At 36.4% G+C, this 27,159-nt stretch overlaps 3 protein-coding genes and 3 long non-coding RNA genes across 6 annotated transcripts; 4 read left to right on the top strand and 2 right to left on the bottom strand.

The window, feature by feature from the left end:
* The first annotated feature begins 13,006 nt into the window (after positions 1–13,006).
* Positions 13,007–14,924, top strand: LOC141598153 (uncharacterized). The gene is made up of 2 exons (XR_012523277.1): positions 13,007–13,289; positions 14,129–14,924. It is a non-coding gene; the product is annotated as an uncharacterized LOC141598153 (long non-coding RNA).
* Positions 14,925–18,063: 3,139 nt separating this feature from the next.
* LOC141601184 (uncharacterized) lies at positions 18,064–20,199 on the top strand. Its single transcript, XM_074421452.1, has 3 exons — positions 18,064–18,393; positions 18,579–20,083; positions 20,181–20,199. Exons 1-3 carry the CDS (start codon positions 18,064–18,066, stop codon positions 20,197–20,199), a joined length of 1,854 nt encoding a protein of 617 aa, XP_074277553.1.
* A 12-nt stretch (positions 20,200–20,211) lies between these two features.
* LOC141601183 (uncharacterized) lies at positions 20,212–21,820 on the top strand. The gene is made up of 7 exons (XM_074421451.1): positions 20,212–20,358; positions 20,447–20,485; positions 20,565–20,690; positions 20,788–20,976; positions 21,227–21,348; positions 21,463–21,540; positions 21,634–21,820. The coding sequence occupies exons 1-7, from the start codon at positions 20,227–20,229 to the stop codon at positions 21,818–21,820; spliced, it is 873 nt and encodes a 290-aa protein (XP_074277552.1). The 5' UTR covers positions 20,212–20,226.
* Positions 21,821–22,427: 607 nt separating this feature from the next.
* Positions 22,428–23,415, top strand: LOC141598152 (uncharacterized). Its single transcript, XR_012523276.1, has 4 exons — positions 22,428–22,486; positions 22,585–22,666; positions 22,788–22,853; positions 22,987–23,415. It is a non-coding gene; the product is annotated as an uncharacterized LOC141598152 (long non-coding RNA).
* An 850-nt stretch (positions 23,416–24,265) lies between these two features.
* Positions 24,266–25,044, bottom strand: LOC141598151 (uncharacterized). The gene is made up of 2 exons (XR_012523275.1): positions 24,636–25,044; positions 24,266–24,530 (listed from the first exon to the last, which is right to left on the bottom strand). It is a non-coding gene; the product is annotated as an uncharacterized LOC141598151 (long non-coding RNA).
* Positions 25,045–25,331: 287 nt separating this feature from the next.
* On the bottom strand, positions 25,332–26,364 carry LOC141601182 (protein FAR1-RELATED SEQUENCE 5-like). Its single transcript, XM_074421450.1, has 3 exons — positions 26,196–26,364; positions 25,683–25,929; positions 25,332–25,629 (listed from the first exon to the last, which is right to left on the bottom strand). The coding sequence occupies exons 1-3, from the start codon at positions 26,362–26,364 to the stop codon at positions 25,332–25,334; spliced, it is 714 nt and encodes a 237-aa protein (XP_074277551.1).
* Between the last annotated feature and the right edge of the window lie 795 nt (positions 26,365–27,159).

The following is a 27,159-nucleotide window of genomic DNA, read 5'->3' as shown; positions in this document are numbered from 1 at the left end:
ATCCAAATAGACTTAAGCATTTCAATTAGTGCAAAACCCTTTGCAACTAATCTTGCTATGAAATATCTCTTTATTAGTGCAAAACCCTTTGTCACTAATCAAGCCCTTTTGTTTCGGATTTTCATGGCTCTAAGCCTTATATTGAGTTGTGACTTCAACACTCTTATGTAAGTCATATGTTCATTACTTTCTAGAAGTAATCAACTTGAATCAAACAATTTCTTTTGTAAGTTATAAGCTCTTTACTTTCTTAAAAGTAGCATGAATTCATCATTTTTAACAAGTGACGAATTTAACCTCCTAGGTTTTGAAGAAACAATGTCTTACACAAAACGTCTCATGTAGCCAAGAAAGACCAGTTTCTTGCGACATAACATTCTCTGTGGCATTCTTTGTGGCTCTTGAATAATTTCTCCCACTCTGTCTTCTAGAAATAAACTTGTATTTTAGAAAGACAGCTTCATGAGCCACAAACCCGGTGTACTCGTGATAATTGAAAAGGGAAAAATGAGCATTTGTTTCTTGTGAAAACTTACAAACATGGTACCTTACCATATCATATCTCATATGATTCGTTTTAGTGGAAAAATAATTTAGACAAAATGATAAAATCCCCAAAAGGATCAAGTGACTCAAAGTAACTTGATCGAAGTCCAAACCAAATCGAATAGCGTTTGATTTCTTATCCAACCACACATTATACCATAATGCGTGCTAAGAGAGATTAGTTTGTGATACTATATCACAATTCATTTGGCTTATATCAAAGTCTTCACTTTGATAATCCCATCACGACTAAATCGTAATTCCTTGAACTCTTTGAAATTCTTCAAAGATTTCTCTATTTACCTTGTTAAGTGAACATATTAGCGTCAACTTAAATCCTTGGTAAAATAAAATGATCAACCTATTTTGGATCGATGATTTACAACCTCGATCTCCTTTTCAACCAAAAGGCACGAGACATCTTGCTTTGAATACAAGATACGCATATACCATTAACAATCTAATGGTTTTAAGAGTACTCGATAATTCTTTGCGTTCATCATTCCAAAATTTAAGGTTTAATCTTGGGTTACCAATTTTAGTCTTACATCATCTTCATGATATATCATTCTAGTTTGGTTTAGAATATAATCACCTTGATGATGGGCTAGCCATACATCAAATCATGGTGTATAGGGTCACAAAGGTGAAAACCTCTTTTGTATCTTAACAAGTTTATATTCTTATTTAAAGTTTATGCACTTAATAGTCATAATTAAGTACAACTTTAAATCCAAAAACTAGATTGAGTACACAATTACTCTATCTCTCGACATTATTGTTGCTAGTCGTCATATTCTAATCATCCTATATATCATGTACAATGATGAAAACCTCCATTGGTTTCTAATATTGATGAAGTAGTACTAGCAAAATTTTATGTTTAATCAAATAAACAATTAAAGAAGAAGGTTCAATTAGATGTCCCACAACTAACTTGTTGATACTTCAATAATTTGGGGTAGTTTCCTTTCTCGTGTCCAACATTTAAGACAATGGAAACTTATCGGTCGGGATTGATAGGTTTAGTATCGTCATTCTCAACAACTTTACCTTTAACATTACCTTATATCAATTCCATTATAATCTTTACTTCTTGAACCTCGTCCTCATCTTAACGGTTTAAGAGAATGCTCCCACTCATTTCAATGAGTCTTTGCTTTGAGAAGCAAAATTGAATTCATGAAGATTACTCTTCATTTGTTCGTTTTAGTCTTAAAACTCTCATTGAAGTGGTTGCGTTATTTTGGTCAATTACGAATTCTTGACAAAACTAATTACCAAAACAATTTATCGCTTCAAGGTACTTAATTCATTTAAGTACATGAAAAAACAATCCATTGTAAGTAGATGTGTTAGTCAAGAATCAAAAACCTGTTTGATAATGAATAACTTTTAATCTATACTCTTTGCAAGAGATCCTTAACAATGGTTCTTTTGAGGTTTTAGAAGCAAATTCATATTTGTCTTTAGTTACGATGTTTTAAGGAGACTTGAATCAACAATCGAAATGATATCGTATATAAATTGTGGTAAAGAAATAGAACAATAATAACAGAATAGTGAAAACAAAACATTTATCGTTATATTAATACTTGTAAATAACAAGTAAAGCATTTACATAGTGACCTCTACCCAACTATGATAAATGATTCCAAGACCCAAATTCATATCAACTTAGGCACGGGGTAGCCGATGAAACCCTCATCAATATAACTCGGTGGATTAACCTTTTAATCGATTCTACTTTTAGAACTCTTGGTCGATAAAATTACTCTAATATTTATCTATAGCCCAAAACACATCAACAAGGGCACGGGGTAGCCGATGAAACCCTTATCAATTACTTTTGTTGAGTTCAATCCAAATTTCGAATAAATGTGTCCATTGTCCAAACTCACATTAACTTAGGCACGGGGTAGCCGATGAAACCCTCATCAACATGAATTCGGTGGATTAGACATTTATCACCCACTTCCCCTACGTAACAAGGTTTGTACCCCGGGGTAGCCGAGTGCACTCCCTCGCGAAATAGGTTTTCATGGTTTCTACTATTTGGTAAGGCTATGTCTCAATTAATTGTTTTAGCGAGAGGTCATGTCAATTTATTATCTATCACGTTTTAAGTGAACTAAAGCGGTGAACTACGATAATTCGAATTGACACGGTCGATAAACTCGATAAAATAAGGATGCATGTTTAGTTATGGCGATTTAGCGATGCATGGGACATAAAATAAAATGCAAGCATAAAGATAAAAATCCTAGTATGGCCTTCCTAAAATAGAAAAACTATTAATCTATTACATATTCGGAAACCAACTCCATTGGTCCCTTGAACTTCGGTTGTGTCACGCATCTCGAGGTAACACCGTCTTTATGTATCGCCATTCTTGAAGAAATCCGTCTTTTGGAACTCCGGAATGAATAAAATTACATAATAAATTACATAATTTCCTATTATACATTTGTAACTAAAATAAAATAAATCTATTAAATTACAAAACGGTGATACGAGATCACAATAAAAATTACAACCGAATCGATATTCCCATACATTTCGGGAAATACCAATTAAAATCTAAGGCCATACTAAGTAAAATTACATAATTCAAAATTACATAAATTAAAATTATGACAATCATAAAGAAAATGCAGCATTATAATATGTATGAACATGCTCAATTTTATGCTAAATCGCCTTTAATTAGCCAATATCGTATATTACTCGGTTTTTACGGATTTGCGTGATTTCAACATTTTATAATCACAAAAATGCATAAACTCATATTTATGCATAAGTTAATTACCCTAACCTCTTAGGACTCAAAATATAGTCTTCACTAATAATTTGACCATAATTAACCCATATTTACAAAATTGTTCATAAATGGACCAAAAATTACAAAAATAAGCTATTAAACTTCAAATAAATCACAAAATTTCAAATAAATTCAAAATTTGAAATTTAAACTCATGAACATTCTGGAAAAAATCCATGACACTCATAATGTTCAAAATCTTAGGTTAAAAATTTCGAAATTTTTCCGGAAAAAACAATGTTGCGGTTTATCGATTTATAATAAAATAATCATAAAAAACATGGAAAAATTATTTTCATTAACTTTTCAATTTTATATCTGAAAAATATAATAAAATGCAACATTAGACGTTTTCTCTAAGTCATAGATTATGTTTTATTAATTTTTCACTAATAATGTCACTATTTATGCTATTTTCTTCAAAAATTCATAAATCATGCTAAAAGACTTCTTTATAGCCAATTATTTTACACACATCTTGTAAAATTGCATGTGACAACATATTAATTTTCTATGACCAGATTCGAAATTTAACTCATATTAACCTATTTTTCTCTTAAATCCGAATTTAATAATGAAAAATTCATTTTTCGAGCATAACAAGTCCAAAAATTATGAAAATTTACAGGTTATCTCAAAATAATATATGTAACAACATATCCAAAAACCAACTGAAAATTCGAAGTATAGCTAATTTTAGACCAAAAATGACATTTTTACTCATAAAATCACATTTAAATGCCATTATTGTAAAATATGAACAATAAAAATCCAAAAAATTAACCAAAATATCCCAAAACACTTTAGGACCAGAAATATTAACATGCATGGATTAATTTAGTGATATCTCATAATAACACAAATTTTACAAGTTTTATTTGTTATTCTTATAACTTGGAAAAACTTTTAACCAATTTGCATGCAAACAACCGTGGCTCATGATACCGATTGAAGGAAATGTAGATTCATATACATATAAACATACTCATATATGTCTAAACTAATTTGTCATAAAATTAAAACGGATTTTATGCATGCAAACAATATAACAAAAGAGAAGAAATCATATCCTTACATAGATGTTTCGGTTTTATGGGGCACAAAAGAAATCTCCTTTTCTTTTGTTCTTGAGCTTTCCTTATGGATGAACAAGATCTAAGTATAAGATCTCTCCCCAAGCTTTATACCCAAGGCTAACTCTTAATCTAATTAATATTATTTGATCTAGTATAATATTAATCTTATGAAAAATTGAACCAAAATATTTGGTATTTTAGCTCTCAAAACCGGTTGAGAGAAGAGGAGAGGAAGAGAAATTATTTTTATCTCTCTAAAAATAATTATGTTGAGTGAATGAATAATTATCTTACACACACTATGCATATAGTGAAAGATAAAATAAAAATGAAAAAGAACCCTTGTTCTTTCCAAGGGAGAACCGGGTAGGGTGAGGGAATTGGCCTATGCATGGCCTTTGTGCTCTTACACAAAAGGCACTAGGTATGCGTGCCTACATTAGATAAATGATGATTAATCCCACTAATCTAAATTAACATAATATGTTAATGATTCCCAATATTTCGGTCCACATTGTATTATGGATTCCATATTATTTTTGTCAAATGTCAATATGTCACATGTCATATGTAACATAAATTGTTTATGTATTTTTAACATATTAAAAATCAACTTATTAATAAAAATACGTCATATACAAAATTGACTTAGTAATTCATAATTACTCGTACCAAAATATTTTACCGTTTATAAATCGCATTTATAATAATTCATTCAAATCCAATTGTTTCTTTAAACAATAATTTCATCCGAGTAATAATTTGATTACTCAGACCGTATCTCATTTAATCATATTTCAATTTGATACGTAAATTTTTCTTCCAAAATCGTCCGTCAATTTTTCAAGTAATTTAATTAACTCGTAACATTATACGATTAATTAAATGATCAATTAAGAGTATCGCCCTATAGGTATGACCTAGGGGTCAACTGATCACCACCGTCACACGACGAATAATGTCAAACTCTAGTCACCAATCATTACCGATATATGTTGACCAGGTTGACAAAAATAATATTACTTCCCAATTGTATTCTTTAAAATGAGATTTAATAATGATATTTAAATCATGTGATCGCACTATTGTTGAGGACACATTTCCCAACACTATGGTCGATCGACCACTGCCGCTGCTGTACCTGTTCACGACCTTTCCCCTGCTGTGTTGGGTCGTTTTGCGGGATTAAGGGAGTTTTCTACTCTATTTTATTTCCCGACTCATTTCTGATTTCTTCCATTTTCGTAACTTTGCACATAATTACCGCTTCTTTATTGCTTTCTCGGTTTTATGCGTGGTATTTGTTTGTCTTTTCAGGTACTTATTGGTAGCACTGCTGGCTACTGAAACCTCCCAGCTCACGCTGGTTTGGGGAGGTTTCCTTTGGTGCGCTTAACGTCTTGTGAGTTTCTAAGTCTTTACTTCATGTCTTATTTACTTAATTTTCTCGCAATTTCCCGTTTCTCTTTTCTTCATTACGTGATTTTTCACAATGGGGACATTGTGCGATTTGGTTTGGGGAAGGGTTTTGCGTCGCATATCATTTGCTTGCATTCACATTTACATTTTTGTCTTGCATTGTTGTTTATTTCTATATATATTTACGAAAAATCCAAAAAAATTGAAAAATTTCATCAAAATTAAAAAAAAAATGCATGTTTATTTTAGCATATAGGTCGAGTCGGAACGGTGGTATTTCAATGATGACATTGCATTTGCATCTGTTTTGCCTAAGCCTTGCTTGATTAACATGTTATTAGTAAAATCGTATAAGTGCATATCTATGAGTTTTCATTAATTATTTGTTGAACTTGAGACTTGACTTAGAATTTTGGCAAGCTACATCATATTTCTGAGTTATTAGAGCTTATAACTGGTGTCATCTATGACCAGTTTATCTAGGATGTGAGTAATACTCCTTATGAGACGTGTTACATAAATGTGCATAAATATGAACTTGATCTTCTTAATACCTGTGTGCATTCGGGTTCGTGGTTTGTTGACACATGTGGTAGAGGTTTCCCTTTTTTCATTTTTTGCCCATAAGCTCCACACTGCCAAAAACAGCCTTTTTGTCCCATTACTACATCCTACATTTAGCCTGTCCTTTGTCAAGCTAGTAGTCTATGTTCTTGGGATTGTTACTTAGTTTTTGGTAGCATTTGCTCTTATTTGAGATTTTGTTGGGAAGATGAAATGAAGGAGGAAAGAAAAAAGAAAAAAAAAAGAGAAAAAGAAAATTCGAAAAAATGAAAAAAAAGAGTTATGTACTGTTCATAGCAGTCGATCGACTGCCAATTCTGGTCGATTGACTGAGGTTCGAAATAAAAGAAGAAATCAATTCGCATAATTCAAGCTTTTATCTTATGGCGATTTTTGCTCCCATGTTGCATTAGTATCTTATGGGGAGTTAGTTGATTACTTTTATACTGGAGATTGTGAGATTTGTGCTTGCTATAGCACCGTTTCGTTTGATCTTGAGCAAGAAGAAGGATGCTGTCATATGGTTCCGTTTTGGTACTAGCTTGATCACCTGTACCTCCACTTTTCCATAAATGTTTTGCCTCTTCTTACCCATACCTCACATATCTACATATATACCTCGACATGTGTCATGGTCTTTTGTTGGTTGGCATGTTCTTATAGGTAGTAGTTAGGTGAGAGTCTTTACAAAATGAATTCTTTCTATCTTCTTATATATTCACCCGTGCTTATGTGTGATATGAGCGACGCGTGAGAGTCCAAATTGATAAGTCTCTATAGTTGATGGTTCAGCAGTTTTTAACGACTTCATAACTCGTTTGCATGATTCACATTACTAATTGATTGTTAGTTGCATTAAAATGGTTTAGGGTTTACATGTTGTAATTCGCTCTGAGATTGAACTCGTTCCATTAGGTCATTAGATCGAGTCTAGTTCTTGCTTGGGGACAAGCAAGGGTTTGGTTTGGGGAAGTTTGATGCGTGTCTTTTATATGATGTTTTATACCTCAATTTACACGCATTTCAGAGCTCATTTGTGTAGTTTAAGCTACCATTTCCCCTATTTCCGTTTACTTTCGTGTTTTTGTACATTATTTCAGAAATGTGAAGAATTCAACGGAAATTGAGCTAAATCCGTCCCCGAGCATCCTGCATTGCATTTTGACATGGGGTATTCACTTAAGGAACGAGCTTGGTGCGCATTTCAAGGCCCGAAAGACAAATCCACGAGATCATAGAAGTTAAGTACCAGCTAAAGCAGTCGATCGACCAGTACCCTTAGTCGATCGACCAACTCACGGGATCCAGAGGCTACTGTACACTGCTTGTCAGTCGATCGACCACCATGCTTAGTCGATCGACCACACCGCTACTTCAGACGAGAATTAAAAGACCGAGGAATAGAAAGCCCAAAGCGATATTAGGTTTAGGAATTATGTTACGTATACTTTCTATATAACGTAACCTAGTTCAAAGATACAATGATCCGGTTTTTATTCAGAAATTTACCTAGTTTTACATTGAGTTTAGTTATTAAATAATTAGGGTTTGGGATACTATTTCGCATCGGATTTTCGTTGTGCTTTCAATCATTCCGTTACAATTCTTCTGCGATTTTGGTATTCTTCTTATTCCAGTTTATTACTTTAATTGCGTTCATAGATATAGAATTGTTAGTTAGTTCCCGAAACCATAATTATCGTTTAATGCTAGCCTTTTGTTCTGTAGTTTTAATTATGAATTCTTCTGTTTATTTCATCAATCTTATTGTTGTTATCATTCTTAGTATGAGTAGCTAAATTATTCGTGCTAGGATGTAGGGGAATTATAGTGTAGGCGGCGTAGAATAACACGGACTGAATCGCGTGTCAGTCGATCGACTGACATACTTGGTCGATCGACTGACCACGTGAGGTATACCTTCGTTTTAATTGTTTTAAATGTTATATTTGACGAATCGAATGCATGCGACCAGTTGAATGCTTATTATATGACTGACCCGTTAGATCGAGAGATAGGGACAGTTGTTAGATCACCAATTAAAACGATTAAACTATGCTGAGATCGAAAGATAGGTAAAGTTTAGTTTATAAGTCACTTTTCTGGACGAGAGTCAATATTAGTGATATTAGGGACTTATAGCGAGATCGAAAGATGCTATCTGTTAAGAGTGAAGCTTGACCCCTCTTGTTTCCCGCCTCATGTGTTTGATTTAGACCGACTTAGTTTGCTGCCGCCGAAACTATAGTGAACCGACCATCCTAGTACCCCTTCTTTTATCTGTTTTATCTGTTTATTCAGTTTATTGTCTTTTATTGCTATTAGTATAGACCAAATCAAATCAACCCCCACTTTCGTTACCTTAGACTAAATTAAACAATTAGAAATTACATTCGCCTCCTTGTGGTTCGACCCTGTTACCACTAGCCTAGGTTAGTTTTAATAGGAAATTATAAATCTTATTTTTGGTACTCACAGCGACGGGTATCAATAAGGTTTAAACTCAGGTGCAACATTCCTTGTCCACAATTCACTACCACCAGGTGTGGAGTCCAAAAGTAGTTGATGCACACGAGAAGGAACAGAATGTTGTTCAACATGTGGAGTAGAACTAGATGCATCGGTGGTTCAATCAAACAAAGTAGAAGTAAGTGAAGACTCAACAATATCATTACTATCTTTAGAGGTAATGGCAGAGACATGAAGATCATTACAGGAAGAAGAAGTTACATTACTTGTAGGATCTGGCAAGAAAAGTAAAATGTAAAATAATAAGAAAAAGTCTAAAAGATATGGACGAAAACAAAATCACACAAGTGGCTGAACAATATCACATATCCAGGAAAACAATATCACGTTGTTTGGGAAAAATATCACACATGAAGATGAAAAACGATATCACAAGGAATGTTGCAGGAACAATATCACACAAGTGCCTGAACAATATCACATATCCAGGAAAACAATATCACGTACTCTGGAACAAATATCACACATGAAGTTGAAAAACAATATCACATACGTGAATATACAATGGTACATATCAACATAAACAATATCACCAAATTGTAGAAAAAACAATATCACATATTGAGCAAAATAAGAACGTCAATGAACAAAAAATATTTACCAAAAGTATAACGAACATGTGATTGAAAGTGAAAGTACAAAATAAAGAGAGAATACGCAGAGATTTCGAGAATACGCCTGAAAGTACAAAATTAAGAAGAATAACATACCAGACATCGCAATGAAGATTGAATACGCAGAGATTTGAGCAGGAAAACCTGGAAATCAAACAAAAACGTACCGAATTTTAAGGAAGCACAAAAGTAAATTGAAAATAACAAATAAATCAAGATGAAATTCAAAGCATATAAACGAAAAGAAGAACAAACAGAGTAAGATAAGAACGAAGGCGAAACATAAGGACGAAAAACGGCAATTACGTACCTGAACAAAGGAAATAATTGGAATAATATGATAATTGTGAAGAATGAGCAGCAAAACCTGGAAATAAAACAAAAATGTACCGAATTTTAGGAAACACAAAATTAAATTGAAAATAACAAATAAAAGCAAGATGAAATTCAAATTATAGAAACGAAAGAAGAACAAACAGAGTAATGTTACAACGAATTCGAAATGTAGGGACGAAAAACGCCAATTACGTACCTGAACAAACGAACTAATTGGAATAATATGATAATTGTGAAGAATGACGACGAAAAACGGAGATGACGCCTAAATTCTAGGGTTTTCCAGCTCAACAATGGAGGAAGAAGCTACAGTAGAGAGAGAAGTTGAAGGGAGATGAAGAAAAAGGAGGAAATAACGGTATTGCTATAAAAAGTGGTTTATATAGGCAGCTGTTAAATTACAAAATTGCCCTTGCTATTTTCCACCCTAAATACCTATCATAGTATTAATCCTCAATCCTCAAATATATAAGTAATACTCACATGATCTCATTCCTATATATATATATATATATATATATATATATATATATATATATATATATATATATATATATATATAGGATCTTGTGAGTTTGGTTTCTTATGGTGAGTTGTGAGTTTTGCGTTTTGAAATCTCAACCACTAGATTATATTAGAGATGAATGGCCAAGATCTAATCTTACATGTCACATAAAACCACTATCATTTACTTATTTTTTCTTTTTTTTCTAATGTTACTTTTTTTTTACTTTAATTTTTTTCTCTTTTTTTTACCTCGTGTTATTATGCTTTTTTTTTACCACTTTGATTTTTTTTTTCTCTTATGTTTTTCTTTAATTTACTCATTATGTTACCTTTTTTTTTTCTTTTTGTACCGGATTTTTTTTTTACTTGAAATTTTATTTACGCTTATTTTTTTTACCTCGTATTATTATGCTGTTATTGTGCCTTTTTTTTTCTTACTTTGATTTTTTTTTCCTCTTTTTTTTACCACATGTTATTGTGTTGTTATTGTTATTCCACTGTTATTGTGATGTTATTCTGCTGTTACTTTGATGTTTTTAACGACTTTGATTTTTTTCTTCTTTTTTTTTTACCACGTGTTATTGTGATGTTATTCTGCTGTTATTGTGATGTTATTCCGGTGTCACTTTGATTTTTTTACTACTTTGATTTTTTTTACTACTTTAATTTTTTTACTCTTTTTTTTACCGCATGTTATTGTACTATTATTCCGGTGGTATTGTTATTCTGGTGTTATTGTGATGTTATTCCGGTGTCACTTTGATTTTTTTACTACTTTTGATTTTTTTACTCTTTTTTTACCCCGTGTTATTGTGCTGTTATTCTGGTGGTATTCTTATTCCGGTGTTATTGTAATGTTATTCCGGTGTCACTTTGATTTTTTTTACTACTTTTGATTTTTTTTACTCTTTTTTTTACCCCGTGTTATTGTGCTGTTATTCTGGTGTTATTGTGATGTTATTCTGGTGTCACTTTGATTTTTTTTCTTTTTTTACTACGTGTTATTGTGCTGTTATTCTGGTTGTATTGTTATTGTGATGTTATTCCGGTGTCACTTTGTTTTTTTTTACTACTTTGATTTTTTTCTCTTTTTTTTACCATGTTATTGTGCATTATAGTAGTGTTATTGTGGTGGTATTGTAGTGTTATTCTTATGTTATTGTGGTGTTAGGTGTTATTGTAGTATTATTCTTACCATTTGATTATTGTTATTCTTACCGTTTGATTATCATGTATTCATGTGTGCAAGTATTATGCACATAGCCAATATAAAACATCTGTAATACCACTAAGGCCTGATATCCTACTTCCTAATTGGTGAAAGTTGGCACGACAAATAATCATCCCAAAAGCTAGCATGCTTTCTCCTTTACATATTTAATTACATTACATATAATCAACTCACCATTAGAAAATACCCCCTCAAACACCAAACCCACATTCATCCAACATCAGCCGGCATCAACAAACACAAATAAATCTTGAGCTAAATGAGGCGAGCTGACCGAGTATTGGTATCATGAGAAACAAGCGAGCTCAAATTCCAGCAAGTGTCATATCATAATATTGTACTGTCAGTAGATTCAGACATGAGTATGCAGCATTAAGTATACGAAATTAGCCTCAACTACACAGCAGTCCAACAATTGAGTTATATAATCTCCCATATCCAAATAACAAACAATCAATACCCCAAAAATCTACACAATAAGAGCACCATTTGCATAGCAAACTAAATCAAACTGAACATCTGATCAGAATCAGTGAAGTCGGACCAGAGCACTGAACTCCAACTTGATTAATCAGAATGGAGCCAAGCACACCCCGGAACACACAAATCCAACCCATATTCGCCGAAAATTAACAATCTGGCGCAGTAGAAATTAGACCAACACGAGAACTCGACATAGCAGGAGTCGAGACAAGAGAACCTCGGAATTTGCATAACTAAAACTTGCATACGCAGGAAATCGGTGTTCCGATGTGGAAGAAATCAAACCCAGTCTCAATAGCAAAAGCATCTTATTTTGAGTCACAATTAATAACAAATTGTGCAAGGAATTCTGATTACATCGTCTTGATTATTACTAAGATGAGCGAAGAGCTTGACGGATCTGACCGTTGAGGAACAACTCGTCGGCGGTAGACACTGACTCACCGATTTCTGGCGAGTTAGACGAGTCAACTCGGTGGGAGAACTCGAACGAGGCAGCAGACGATGAAGCGTCGGAAGTTTTCGGAGCAATGGCGAACCTTTCGGTGGTGATGGCGTAGTGCATGGTCGGTTTGAGAGAAACACCGTTTGTTTGATGGGGTGGTTATGGTAATGGTGGTTTTGGAGTTGGGAGAGTGAGGTTAGCATCCATGGTGTCGGTCTTAATCGATCATCTCACAAAAGCTTGATTATAGAAAACTTACCAGTTTTATGTTCTTTGTGTCGGTATAAGATCTCAGCCATTTATTTGCTATCATCTAATGGTTGAGATTTTTCAAACTCACAACTCACCATAAAAACCAAACTCACGAGATCCCACCTCTATATATATATATATATATATATATATATATATATATATATATATATATATATATATATATATATAGATTTGAGATCCTATGAGAACCAACAAGATAATGAGAACCATGAGAACCACTTATAATTGAACCAACCTTTGTAATTAACGCGCGGATCCCCCAAACCCGTCCATCATTTTCATTTTACAACTTCCCCTTTTCACTCATCTCCTTTTCTCTCTACGCGACAAACGTTCTAGATCCTTCCGCCATTTTCGAGCATCACAAATCTTCCGATCAACTTCCTCTTCCATCAAAATCTTCGACGCTTTTTCCAGCAACACATCTTGGTAATTCAACGAGGTAAACTTCCGATATTCATGATTAATTTTTAGCGAAATTAGGGTTTCTGTGTTTATGTGTTTCTGTCTTTGCAATTTTTATGTCGCCTAAATTAGTTGAAGTTATGCTTTCATTAATATTTTATAGTCGGAATTATGAATTATGTTTGTCAAATTAGGTACATTAGTTGAAATCATGAAATTAGGAACTGATTTTGCGAAATTAGGGTTTCAGTGTTTCTGTGTTTGTAATTTTTACATTTGTCGACCATATTAGTTAAATTAGGGTTTGGTGAATTCGATTGGGGAAACTTGGAAATGACAACGACTAGAGACTAATAATTCAATTGATAAACCATACCCGAAATTAGGGTTTCAGTGTTTTCTGTGTTTGTAATTTTTACATTTGTCGACCATATTAGTTGAATTTACGCCTTCATTAATGTGTTACAGTCGGAATAATGAATTATGTTTGTTAAATTAGGGTTTTGGTGAATTCAATTGGGGAAACTTGGAAATGAGGGTTGGCAGATTCTTAGTTGAAATCATGAAATTAGGGACTGAACTTCCAAAATTATTGCTAATTACGCTAATTCATTGTCATTATATGGCAGATTCTTAGATTTGTAGTCTTGTTGTTCACATTTTCGCTAATAAACCTAATCACGCAATGATCAAACCCTGATTCCCCATGTTGTTGATGTTTGTTACTGATTTTCTACTAAAATTGTTTACATCTCAAGCTCACACAATGCATACTAAGTAAAGCTACTAACGTTAGTAACTATTCCACTGAGTCAAGTAACTTTTTACATATTTTCTCCATTTACAAGTATTCCTTCTTTTCAATTCTGCATACAGAAACATTAAAAAATGGAAAATTGGTGCAATGGTTGGGTAGTCAATCGCGAGGAAGTAGAACAAGAACTTTTTATCCAACATTATGTCAAAGAGAAAACTGAGTCTCTGCCTTACCTTGGTCAAGTTACCACAGTGGAGTTCACTGATCGTCGCAATCAGTCAAGAAATAATGTCTTAAGTGAGCCAGATCTTGTGTTACAAATTTTCAATCACCTTGATAAATGCTCTGATAGGGCAAACATGGCCAATGTCTGCTTATTGTGGGCTAAACTCTTTCTTTTCTTCCCGTATTCACCTGGTGTGCTGATAGCTTACCTGCAAACTTTGCGATTTAATGACATTAATGGCGTGAGGATAGTGCGTAGTCGTGGTAGACTAATTTCCCAAAGATGCAAGTGTTTTATGACGGGTAATATGGCAGCCAAATTCATCATGCATGTACACCAACGAAGAAATGCTTTTCAGAACACACATCTCAATCCACTTAATGACAGTCAAATTAAGCAAGTTGATGAGATGTTACGGGATATGCCACCTTTGTTACATGAAGAAGCGAAATCAATAGCAACATCTTTACTAGCTCGTCGAAGGTTGTCTTATGTTGAAGTCGTTGATTTGACGTAGGTCTATCATAAGTTTGTACAACTTTCTGGCCAACGAATTGTATTTGTACTTTTTGTCAGGCTTTACTAATAATTATGTAATTAGTTTTGGCATTTTGGATTGTAGAAGTTGTTATGAATGTTGGTTTGGCACATATATATATATACATTTTATATTTTTGGTTTGACTTTCACAGCTTATGTTCTTTCATTTCCCAATTTTACTTAGTTTTCATCTGTATTCATCAAGTAGTATTACGCTTTTTACTATTGTTTTGCAACATAATTAACTGTCAAATGCTGCAATCTACATTCATTATAACCATGTGATTTGTACAATAGTTTGTCTTTCAACTGTCTTTACAATTTCCCTGAAATGATTGATAGATATGGGGCGAAAGAGTGTTGCATCAAAGAAAAAAGTTCTACCAAGAGGAGGACGGTCAGTCAAAGATTATTTTCCAAAGAAAAATCGAAAGTCGCCACAACTAATTCTGTTGACCCAAGCAATTTGAGTAAGAAATTTAGTTCACTCTTGCACATTCATGAAAACAAAATTCCTTATCGACATGACGTCACGTTGCACACGCATGAAAGAAAAATATATGTACATTAAACAACCCTCAACCCTTTCCATGACCAGATTAAACAACCTAAGCAACATATGTTTATTAAACAATTGTGTATGTGCATAACAATGTAGAGTATGTGCATTAAATAGTTTTCTACATGTTTTAAAATAAAGGGAAAGGGTTGAGGGTTGGATTAGGCGGATCCGCGGTAGCGGTCCGCCTAATCCAACCCTCAACCCTTTCCCGTCCCGTTTTAGGATACCCGGCCCCTACTTTAAATCCCGTCCCCAAAAAAGGGTTCACTCATCCCCTCTAGGGTGTCTTTAGGTCTCGCGGCCGATAATGTGAGAAGGGAAAGGGTTGAGGGTTGGATTAGGCGGATCCGCGGTAGCGGTCCGCCTAATCCAACCCTCAACCCTTTCCCGTCCCGTTTTAGGATACCCGGCCCCCTACTTTAAATCCCGTCCCCAAAAAAGGGTTCACTCATCCCCTCTAGGGTGTCTTTAGGTCTCGCGGCCGATAATGTGAGAAGGGAAAGGGTTGAGGGTTGGATTAGGCGGATCCGCGGTAGCGGTCCGCCTAATCCAACCCTCAACCCTTTCCCTTCCCGTTTTAGGATACCCGGCCCCCTACTTTAAATCCCGTCCCCAAAAAAGGGTTCACTCATCCCCTCTAGGGTGTCTTTTGGTCTCGCGGCCGATAATGTGAGAAGGGAAAGGGTTGAGGGTTGGATTAGGCGGATCCGCGGTAGCGGTCCGCCTAATCCAACCCTCAACCCTTTCCCGTCCCGTTTTAGGATACCCGGCCCCTACTTTAAATCCCGTCCCCAAAAAAGGGTTCACTCATCCCCTCTAGGGTGTCTTTTGGTCTCGCGGCCGATAATGTGAGAAGGGAAAGGGTTGAGGGTTGGATTAGGCGGATCCGCGGTAGCGGTCCGCCTAATCCAACCCTCAACCCTTTCCCGTCCCGTTTTAGGATACCCGGCCCCTACTTTAAATCCCGTCCCCAAAAAAGGGTTCACTCATCCCCTCTAGGGTGTCTTTAGGTCTCGCGGCCGATAATGTGAGAAGGGAAAGGGTTGAGGGTTGGATTAGGCGGATCCGCGGTAGCGGTCCGCCTAATCCAACCCTCAACCCTTTCCCGTCCCGTTTTAGGATACCCGCCCCCTACTTTAAATCCCGTCCCCAAAAAAGGGTTCACTCATCCCCTCTAGGGTGTCTTTTGGTCTCGCGGCCGATAATGTGAGAAGGGAAAGGGTTGAGGGTTGGATTAGGCGGATCCGCGGTAGCGGTCCGCCTAATCCAACCCTCAACCCTTTCCCGTCCCGTTTTAGGATACCCGGCCCCCTACTTTAAATCCCGTCCCCAAAAAAGGGTTCACTCATCCCCTCTAGGGTGTCTTTTGGTCTCGCGGCCGATAATGTGAGAAGGGAAAGGGTTGAGGGTTGGATTAGGCGGATCCGCGGTTGCGGTCCGCCTAATCCAACCCTCAACCCTTTCCCGTCCCGTTTTAGGATACCCGGCCCCCTACTTTAAATCCCGTCCCCAAAAAAGGGTTCACTCATCCCCTCTAGGGTGTCTTTTGGTCTCGCGGCCGATAATGTGAGAAGGGAAAGGGTTGAGGGTTGGATTAGGCGGATCCGCGGTAGCGGTCCGCCTAATCCAACCCTCAACCCTTTCCCGTCCCGTTTTAGGATACCCGGCCCCTACTTTAAATCCCGTCCCCAAAAAAGGGTTCACTCATCCCCTCTAGGGTGTCTTTTGGTCTCGCGGCCGATAATGTGAGAAGGGAAAGGGTTGAGGGTTGGATTAGGCGGATCCGCGGTAGCGGTCCGCCTAATCCAACCCTCAACCCTTTCCCGTCCCGTTTTAGGATACCCGGCCCCCTACTTTAAATCCCGTCCCCAAAAAAGGGTTCACTCATCCCCTCTAGGGTGTCTTTTGGTCTCGCGGCCGATAATGTGAGAAGGGAAAGGGTTGAGGGTTGGATTAGGCGGATCCGCGGTAGCGGTCCGCCTAATCCAACCCTCAACCCTTTCCCGTCCCGTTTTAGGATACCCGGCAACATATGTTTATTAAACAATTGTGTATGTGCATGACAATGTAGAGTATGTGCATTAAATAGTTTTCTACATGTTTTAAAAAAAAAGGGAAAGGGTTGAGGGTTGGATTAGGCGGATCCGCGGTAGCGGTCCGCCTAATCCATCCCTCAACCCTTTCCCGTCCCGTTTTAGGATACCTAGCCTTCTACATTTAATCCCGTCCCCAAACAAGTGTTCACTCGACCCCTCTACGGTGTCTTTATTTAAACAACCTTGTACATGAATGAAAAAACATAGTATGTGCATTAAATAGTCTTCTACATGTATGACGAAGCACTATATGTGCATTAAAATTTTACACCTGTTGCTTTGCTATTTGATGCATTAATGCTAAAATTTGTCATTTTATTTGAAATGCTGAAACATTACTTCACCAAAAACTTCTGTACATCACCTAATTAATGTTGTTTAACATTTGACAGATGATGGGGATGTCTTCTCAGAAACAGTTGACAACGAAGCTACTACAACAGAAACAGTTGACAAGGAAGCTTCTAAACCAGAACAAATGTGACAAGGAAGCTACTAAAACAGAACCAATTTCCGCGTCGAGTGAGTCCTCGTACTAAAAAACCAGTTGATGAGGATGTCTTACCGAAAGATGTTGAAGAACCATCTACCAAGAAAAGGAGAGTGTCCACTTTATTATCGATAAGAAAGATGCTAGCAGCGTTGCTAGTAAGAAAGGAAGTCCACATAGGAAGTGTGGTAAAGATTATGATATCTGTGGTAACTAGGATGAGTCCTTCTTTGATAATTAATTTTATCAAGTCGAACCCGTCTGAGAAGCAAATTGAAGCTATTAAGAGCATGGGTTTTGGAGAGTCATTAAAACTTCAGTCGGAAGAAATCCATGGCCATTTGGCTAGATGGATTGTGGAGTCTTTCAATCCATTCAGTTGTTCGTTGATGAATGGGGATTTGACTATCACGGATGAGGATGTCTACCTTGTCACGGGAATTCCTATGGGGCCATTAGATATTAATCCAGTTGGGAGGTACTTGTAAAGAAGAGGGTTATTTAGAGGTGTCCCAGAGATTTAAGGACCAATTTAGTACCACAGATATTACCAAGAAGGTTTTACTAGAGAAGATGATTGAGCAAATGGATCTTTGGAGATGATTTTAAGAGGAATTTTCTTGTATACATTACTTCTGTTCATTGATGGGGGTAGCTAGTGATTATCCCAAAGACTCGTATATTAAGTCGCTCATCCGATCTGGCTGATGTACCTAAATTTAATTGGTGCAAGCTTGCACGAGTCAACATGATTGAAAATGTCATTTCCTGGAAAAAGGCAGCAGCTAAAGACCCTGGTACGTCCTTTAAGGGACCAATTCTCATTTTCTGTCTTATCTACTTGGATAGAGTCGTTTTCAAGACAAGAACGGTCGTTCGATCTTTCCCTTTGTTAGCCAATTGGTCTGACGAACGTATCAGAGAGAGGGTGAAGATGGAAAAACATGATGCAAATTGTTTCGGAGAGGGGCGTGTAGAAGACAGATTTGTTTATAAACCACCCGTGTCTGAAACTGACAAACGGGTTGATGATGCAGTGACGACACAGGGAAAGGAAAATGTTGAGGGTGCTGGAGTGACAACAAAGGGAAAGGGAAAGGTTGAGGATCCTGAAGAAGGAGGTCCCGTTCATAAGAAAACAACAGATTGTATCAAGGTTTTAGCGGGGACTGCTGTTACTCTTGCAGACTGTTATGGTGCATTCTCAAAGGCAGTCATGCAAGCAAAGTTTGTGGTTCCTCATATGGAAGCTGTTACCAAAATGTCGACTTTGGCAGATTCGTTATTTGAAGGGTTTTCACTTTCGCAGCAAAGTAAAGAAGAATCTGAGATGGAAGAAGAGGAAAGAAAGGACGAGGAGAAAGATGACCATGAATTGGAGCAAGATGAGAGAAACGATGAGGGTACAGTGGAGGATAAATTTGATAAGGTCAAGGAGAAAGATGACCATGAAATGGAGGAAGAGGAGAGAAAGGACGAGAGTAAAGTGGAGGAGGGGAAGAAGTATGTGGATTATATGGACTCTGATGAGTTTTACAACGATCCCAACATCTTGGCTGATTTAGAGGGGATTCTGAATAGTGCATATAACCGTGTTGGTGAGGCATTTAAAGAACACCAAGTTACGAAGGAAAAGATGGACAAGGAACTCATGGAGGGACCATCTTTCAGTCTCTTTCACGGTGAGGATGCGTTATATACATCTCAAGAGTTCCGCGAAGCACAGAGGCCTGGTGATATGTGTGATGTTCCCCATGCGAGCACGTCAACTGCACCTGTCATTCCATCCCCTCCCCGTGCAACAATGTCAGCTACACCTTCAATCCCATCCCCTCCCCGTGGAAGCACTCCCGCTGCACCTTCTATTCATTCCCCTCCCCGTGCAAGCACATCAGCTGCACCTTCCAATCCATCCCCTGCATCACCAATACTTATCTCGTCACAACTGTCATTGAATGAATCTCCAATTATGCCTTCTTCTCCGCTTGTAGAACTGTCCCCAACCGTCCCCTCCCAGACTCGGAAGTGTAAGAGGAAAGTTGAGTTACCTGACGTTTTTCGTTCACCTTTCTTCATACGAAATGTGAACGTGATGGATGCCTTGAGTCAGTCTGAAAAACTGATGGGTGACTATGCATTTGCCGCTGACTTAGATGAAGGGTATGTATTAGTCTATTAATTTTGCTTTTATTTTCTTCTTATTCAAGATATATGTATTATATTTTCTTTCTATAACACTAAGGTTTTATTTTTGTAGCGAGGTTCTGTTTCAGTAGTGGCGGAAGATTCTTACACGATATGATATGAAGACCTTGCTATTTGGTGGTAGCGTTAACATCGACGTGATCAATGTGTGGTGTGATTATCTGAATAATGGAAACAGGTTAAGAGATCGTAGATCAATTTCCCGTCTCTTTCTCACTGAAACAACTGATGTAAGTTTGATATTTAAATTTTGTTGGTCTAAGTTATCAACTTGTACCTTTTTATTCTCTAATACGGGTCAGCTAATTGAAACAACAGATAGCCTCATTGGATATCAACTATAGAGACGTGAAATTGGTAAGTTGTTCAATATTTTAAAAGTTTTAAAAGTACATAATTAAATAATATACAAACCCAACTAACCATTGTTTGACAGGTTTTATTCCCTGTTGTTGCACCCAGCCCACTTCTTCATTGTTTTGATATTGATCATAACTTGTATGAAGTTATACACCCGTGTGATCCAGGATGTGTAGATTTTCATGCCAGTGTTCAATATGTGGTATGTTTTCACACCGTTTGGCAATAAGTATGTTAAATGTCTGATTTAATTCTTATATAGCGAACTTATTTGCTTGGCATTGTCTTCTGTCTAACAGAAGAAACAGTTAAGTGCAAAGCTTTCTTCCATGATTCCCAAGCTGCATGCTACATATTTTGTAGTAGCCAAAGAGTATGTTCCGAATAAAAGTTTCTCTGTCGCGCGTGATACTGGAATTTACATGATGCGACATATGGAGACGTACAATGGGAATAAGTGTCGGTATACTTTAAAGTTGCTCAAGGACGTAAGTCTCCATTATTTAAGTCAAATTTTTAGTTGGTGTTTCTATATTTCCTGACGCCAGAAGCCATCAACATGCATGTATTAGCTTTGTTCTTTCATGAATCAGCCTTGTATGTGTATTATATATGTAGGTATGTGTATTAGATGTGTAGGTATGTGTATTAGATATGTAGGTATGTGTATTAGATATGTAGGTATGTGTATTAGATGTGTAGGCTCTGCGGTTGATTTTACTTTATATCATTGTTCAGAGAACTGATGTGAAGCGTTACATTGTGAGGGTTTGCAATGAAATTTTGACTTGGCAAGACAACATCGTGAAAGATCAAGTGACGTCTAAAGCAAAGGCTTACAAGAATGGCTGTGTGATTCGGTAATCAGAAATCTATTACCAACAATGCTTCTCATTACTATATGATGACTCCTGGTTTATTAAAAGTGTGCTATGGTTATTTAATTGTTTTGTGTTTTCCCTTTTTCTCCCCAGGAATGAAGTTCCACGAGACTTGCCCTATACAGATGAACACTTGATGAATTTTATTAGGACAAATGTGGCAAATACGGAGTAAGTTATCACTGACCATATAGCATCTTTTTGAGTTGTTTTTGTCCACTTTGCTGTTGTGTGTGCATCTAATTACAATATGTGCATTATTAGTGACATTGTTGTAGACACTCCATGGCTGCAAGTAACCCAAGAAGGAATGTCGACTTTATTTGGAGGAAAATGGATCATGGATATGGTAATTGACCTTGTTGGTCTTCGTTTAACACTTGAAAGACCAAGTCTTGTGTACTTTCCGACAATAATCAAGGTATTCATATTCATCCTTAGTAACCGCTAATGTTTCTACTTGGAATTACCAACATTTTTTACAAATTTTCTCAACTTTCGGGATGTTGTCCCTAAAAACAGTTTTCAAAGTCGACATTAAGCTTCAAGATTTGCCCAAAAGTCTAACCAAAGCTAAACTGGTAATTATCCTGTCACTTTTTAATTTTATTATATCGACGGAATTTACTACTTTGAAAGAACTTAATTAAGTTCTTGCCCAAGAAAGAACTTTATTAAATATCCTGTCTAACTTTGTTTGTATATTATCCCGTCGAATCGGTAATTATCCCCTCACTTTTTCATTTCCTTATGGGCGTTTTTGCAGGCTTTCTTCCCTCTTTCGTGTTGACCGTGAACATTGGTTTGCTTGCGTGTCTGACTTTGTTAAAAAGACCAACTTTATACTTGACTCAAACTTGCCTAGGCGTCCTGACACAAGATGTAAATTTTTAGTTGAAACGGTATGATTATATCCGTATGCCTTAGGGGTTTGTTACCTCAATTTTGTGTTGGTTTTCCTTCGCTTTTATATTATTGTGTTTTCCTTTTTTTGGTTTTTTGTAGTTATTTCCTGCTTTGGAGATTATTGCAAGAGACTTTCCAGATATACAAAAAGTCTGTTGCAAATAAACAATTTTCCGTTTGTGACTGTGGATGTGCCTCGACAAAAGAATGGGTACCTTACTTGTTTAAACTATACTCTACTCGTTTTAAATATTTTCGATGGGATACACACCATTTTAAAGTGTTTAACAAATTTCCTTATTTCAAAAGGTATTCTTGCGGAGTCTATTTGCTGAAGTTTCTAGAAAACTTGAGTTGTCAATCATTATGGTCCGATCAGACTTGTTACGAGGTAATGATGTCTAAACCAAGTTATATTAGTCAAATATTATTCGGCATATTTTATTGCAACACTTTCAATATTTTTTGGTGAAATGTAACACTTTCAATATTGTTGTCAAATATATATGCAGAATTTGGATGAATATGGTGAGAGTAAGATTGTAGATCTTATCAGATGGGAGGAAAACAAGAGAACGGTAATAACAATATCTTCCGAATGCTTTATCTAATTTTGTTTCTATTATTTTCCAATCATTTAACTGCAAGACTTTCAATATTGTTGTCAAGTGACTTTAAATGTAACAATATTTCCCTACCTTTTTTTTGTAGGATTATACCTAGGTGTTATTTTTGCAAGAATATGGTGAGAAGGCGTTGTATGTGCTTAGCAACTGGGAGTGGCAGAGAACCTTCTCATTGTCTTTTGTTGATTCTTTGATTTGGGCAGGCATTAGTTTGTTTGTGGACTAAATTTGTAGGTTGCAGATGTGTAGGTATTCCAAGTAACTTTTGCGTGTATGGAAGACCCTCCTACGTGCATGGGAAGGCGTTGTATGTGTATGCAATACCTTTCTACGTGCATGTAATTTGTCGACTTTCGGGTCTGTTTAACGAGACTCGAGCGTGCCTGAGGAGGCGTTATATGTGAATGGAACCGCTTTTTAACTGTGTGGGGCACAATTATGTTACTAGATTATGGCCTTTTTAAATGAGACTTGTAATGAGAATTACCCCATTTGTCAGGGTGTTGTTTTTAAATCCCAAAGTAACTTGCATATTTACATGCATGAAAAGGCGTTATATGTGTATGGAATGACTTTCTACATGCATGAAAATTTTCAAAACAAAATTACTTGCATTATTTAGAGTTCCCAATGTACTTTGAGCGTGCCGTGCTGGGGCCGTGCCTAAAGTGCTAATAGGATTGGCCCGACTTCTTCAATAATCACTCACATTTAAGTTTCGAGACTTGAAATGAGAATTAAAACCCACATTTAAGTCACATTTTATTGTTGGCATAAAATGATCACATGTTTCAGCTTTTTAATTACCAAGTTTGGAGAAACAATTATCACGTGCATAAAATGACCTCGTACGTGCATAAAATGATCTCGTATGAACATGCCATGTTTGCCAAGGGAAACACGTATCATAGATGAAATCCATGTGCATGGAATAACCTTTTAGTTGCATGATATTAATGACTTGTCATACACGATGATGATTCAACTAATCACATTTTATTGCTGGCATAAATTGATCACATGTTTCAGCTTTCTAATTACCAAATTTGGAGAAACAATTATCACGTGCATAAAATGACCTCGTACGTGCATAAAATGATCTCATATGAACATGCCATGTTCATGTTTGCCAAGGGAAACACATGTATCATAGATGAAATCCATGTGCATGGAATAACCTTTTAGTTGCATGATATTTAACGACTTGTCATACACGATGATGATTCAACTAATCACATTTTCTCATGGCGTAAATTGATCACATGTTTCAGCTTTCTAATTACCAAATTTGGAGAAACAATTATCACATGTGCATAAAACGACCTCATACGTGCATAAAATGAGCTTGTATGTGCATGTCATAATTGCTCAAAGAAACACATGTTTCCTATTCTTAAATCGAATCACAATTTCATCTTCTCAAATATACAATTTAAGAATCGGGAAGCCTCCCGTTACATTTATTACAAAACAATTGTTAACTTCTCAAATGATGCTCAAAAATAATCCTAAAAACTTCAATGATGCTCAAAAATAATCCTAAAAACTTCAATGATGCTCAAAAACAAGTGTTGACTTCTCAAATGATGCTCAAAAATTCCGCTGCACAGTCCAATTCCTCGCAAAAAACTTCAATCTCACACATAAGAAAGCAAATGTCAACAAAGATAAAAATTAGAGGGAAACAAAAAGGGTAAAAGTAGAAAACTTGCGCTAATAAGAGACATCACTTACTCGACTATTTGTCAGTGATCCTTTGGTCGGTCACAATTCCTGCTATCGTGGTTCGCCATCTGCCCACAAGCCTTGCATCTTCTTAGTGGTTTCTTATTGACTTCCCCTGCTCTTTCTCTTTGTGAAATCATTCTTTTTCCCGAGCCTTTGTTTTTGCATTGTCTTGGCGGCAAAATTGTAATTTCGCTAGGCACACTTGTACCCAAGAGCATTCCAATTTCCGCATTTTTGTCCCTTTTCTTTCCAATACTACTATTACCACCATCATCAGCGACACTACTTGTTGTTTCTGCAAGTACCCTTTCCTTGAACTCGCGTAAAATGGTTAGTAACTCATCACAATTAACAGGACTCTGTTCAACTAGTGACACACAAGTGAACATTTCTGACCACAATTCAGTCAGTTTGTTCTTTTGTGCATCGACTCGATCTCAATCAAGCAAGCAACCGCCCATCGAAATTGAATATTGGCTGGCAGGTTGCTAGTTTGCTCCACCTATTAAGTAGGTATTCGCTTGGAATTTTCTCAAAACCATAATCTTTAAGGACACATAGAATATGTCGACAAAGTATTCCATGTCGTTCAAATTTCTTGCAACTCGCATACTAGTTTCACTTCACTTTGTCTTATAACCCACCTTATAGTCTTTCTTTCTCTCACGATCCTTGACATCTATGCAGAGAATTGCATGATTCTTATCTTTTTGTTTGTCCCCAATGGCACATGTAAAGCATCTTTGCTTTTATTTCCACTTTGAACTCCTCGAAAATTCTCGGAGTGTAGGTTTCTGCATGCTTTTCCGTGTCTAGAGGAGTAGCCAAGTCAGGAAATGAGTACTTAGATTGTGCAATCAGTTTCGATTGAGCCCATCGTTGTGTATCCATTGCACTCTCAAAGCGCATCCAAAATTCAACAAGGGTCAAATTTGGATTAGTGAAATTGCTAAAAAATGATTTTCTGACTCGGACCTCGAGGTGGTTCTCATCAACCCTCCTAATAACAAGTCACGAAAGTAAGCTGGAATCCAAAAATGTCTAATGCCATACTTTTCCTGAAGCCACTCATTATCCGACAACCCATGAGCTTCCACAATGGCTGTCCATCTTTCCTCAAATTCAGCAGGCTCCACATCTTCGCCCCAAACACATGAGTTTATCTCTTTCAAAAACTCGCTTTCTCTACATATAACAAGCCCTACCTTCTCTGGCAACTTCTTCAATATGTGCCACATGCAATATCTATGTTGCACTTTATCTTTAAAGACTTTCTTAAGTCCTCCTTCTATCCCCAAATCTTCGTCGGTTATTATACACACAGGATAACGACCCCCATAGCTTCTAGGAATTTCGTAAATAACCAAGCAAATGACTCCTTGCTCTCATTAATAAGAAGCCCAGCCCCAAAGGTCACACATCTCTTATGATGATCCACCCCCGTGAAAGGGGCGAATATCATTCTATACTTATTTTTCCTAAAGGTAGTGTCAAAGGATGTCATATCCCCAAATAACAAATAATTTTTATACTAATAGGGTCACCCAAAAACATGTGACAATCTACCTTTCTCATCTACCTCAAAGTCAAAGTAAAAGGATGGACACATTCTTTTTATTTTCATAAAATGCTCAATAAGCATTTGAGCATCCCCTTCTGACAAGAACTTTTTGATATCCCTTGAAAAGTTTTTAAAGTCTTCCAATGAAGCACCCACATTCGATAACCTCGACATACTCCTTAAACATCCTATAGGTCATAACCGGACCTTTGTTAACCTTTGAGTTGTCAACTATCATTTTTTTGAACTATATTCAATTCTCTCGTTTGCGTCGGATGTACCATTGTTAATGGTGTAGGCGGCATATGATTATGCCCTTCACCAAAACCATAAATTTGGTATTTACCGTTAGCAATTCGTTTAAACTTAATCTTAGCAAGGCAACCTACCCTAGTCCTTTGCCTACGGTGTTTTTTGCCTTTGGCTTCACATTCTCCAAATTATTACACAAACAAGTTTTATGTGTAGTGACACCCTGTTTATTCTTTTGTGAGCCTTTCCTAGTCACAAACCCACATTCTTTTGCATATGCTTCATAAAAGGCAATACCGAGTTCAAGTGTATCAAAGACCATACCAATAATAGGCTTGAGATGGGTAGGACAACCAAAAATCCGATTCATGTTGCTTGAACCGGACGCCTCCTCCTCCTCCTCCCCCTCCTCCTCTCGCATCCTCTATTACCTCTGCCTCCTCTATTACCTCTGCCTCGTCTACTACGTTATCTGCAAATGTGATGAAATTAAAGTAGAGTTAGGATTTAGATTTTTGGATAACTCAAGTATTCAACAAAGACGGTTATATAGAACAATATCTCGATCATTCAACAGTTCAACGAATTGTACCTTGTACGATTTCAGAACATCAATGTTAAGGGCGGATATTTTATATTGATTGAGATGCAATAACTTCAACCATCTCATCCTTCATTTGTAATGCCATTTGTAATGACATTAGAAAACTCATAGCG

Source organism: Silene latifolia, chromosome 9 (assembly GCF_048544455.1).
Source record: "Silene latifolia isolate original U9 population chromosome 9, ASM4854445v1, whole genome shotgun sequence".
NCBI lineage: Eukaryota > Viridiplantae > Streptophyta > Magnoliopsida > Caryophyllales > Caryophyllaceae > Silene > Silene latifolia.
This window is presented reverse-complemented; position numbering and strand designations above follow the sequence as displayed.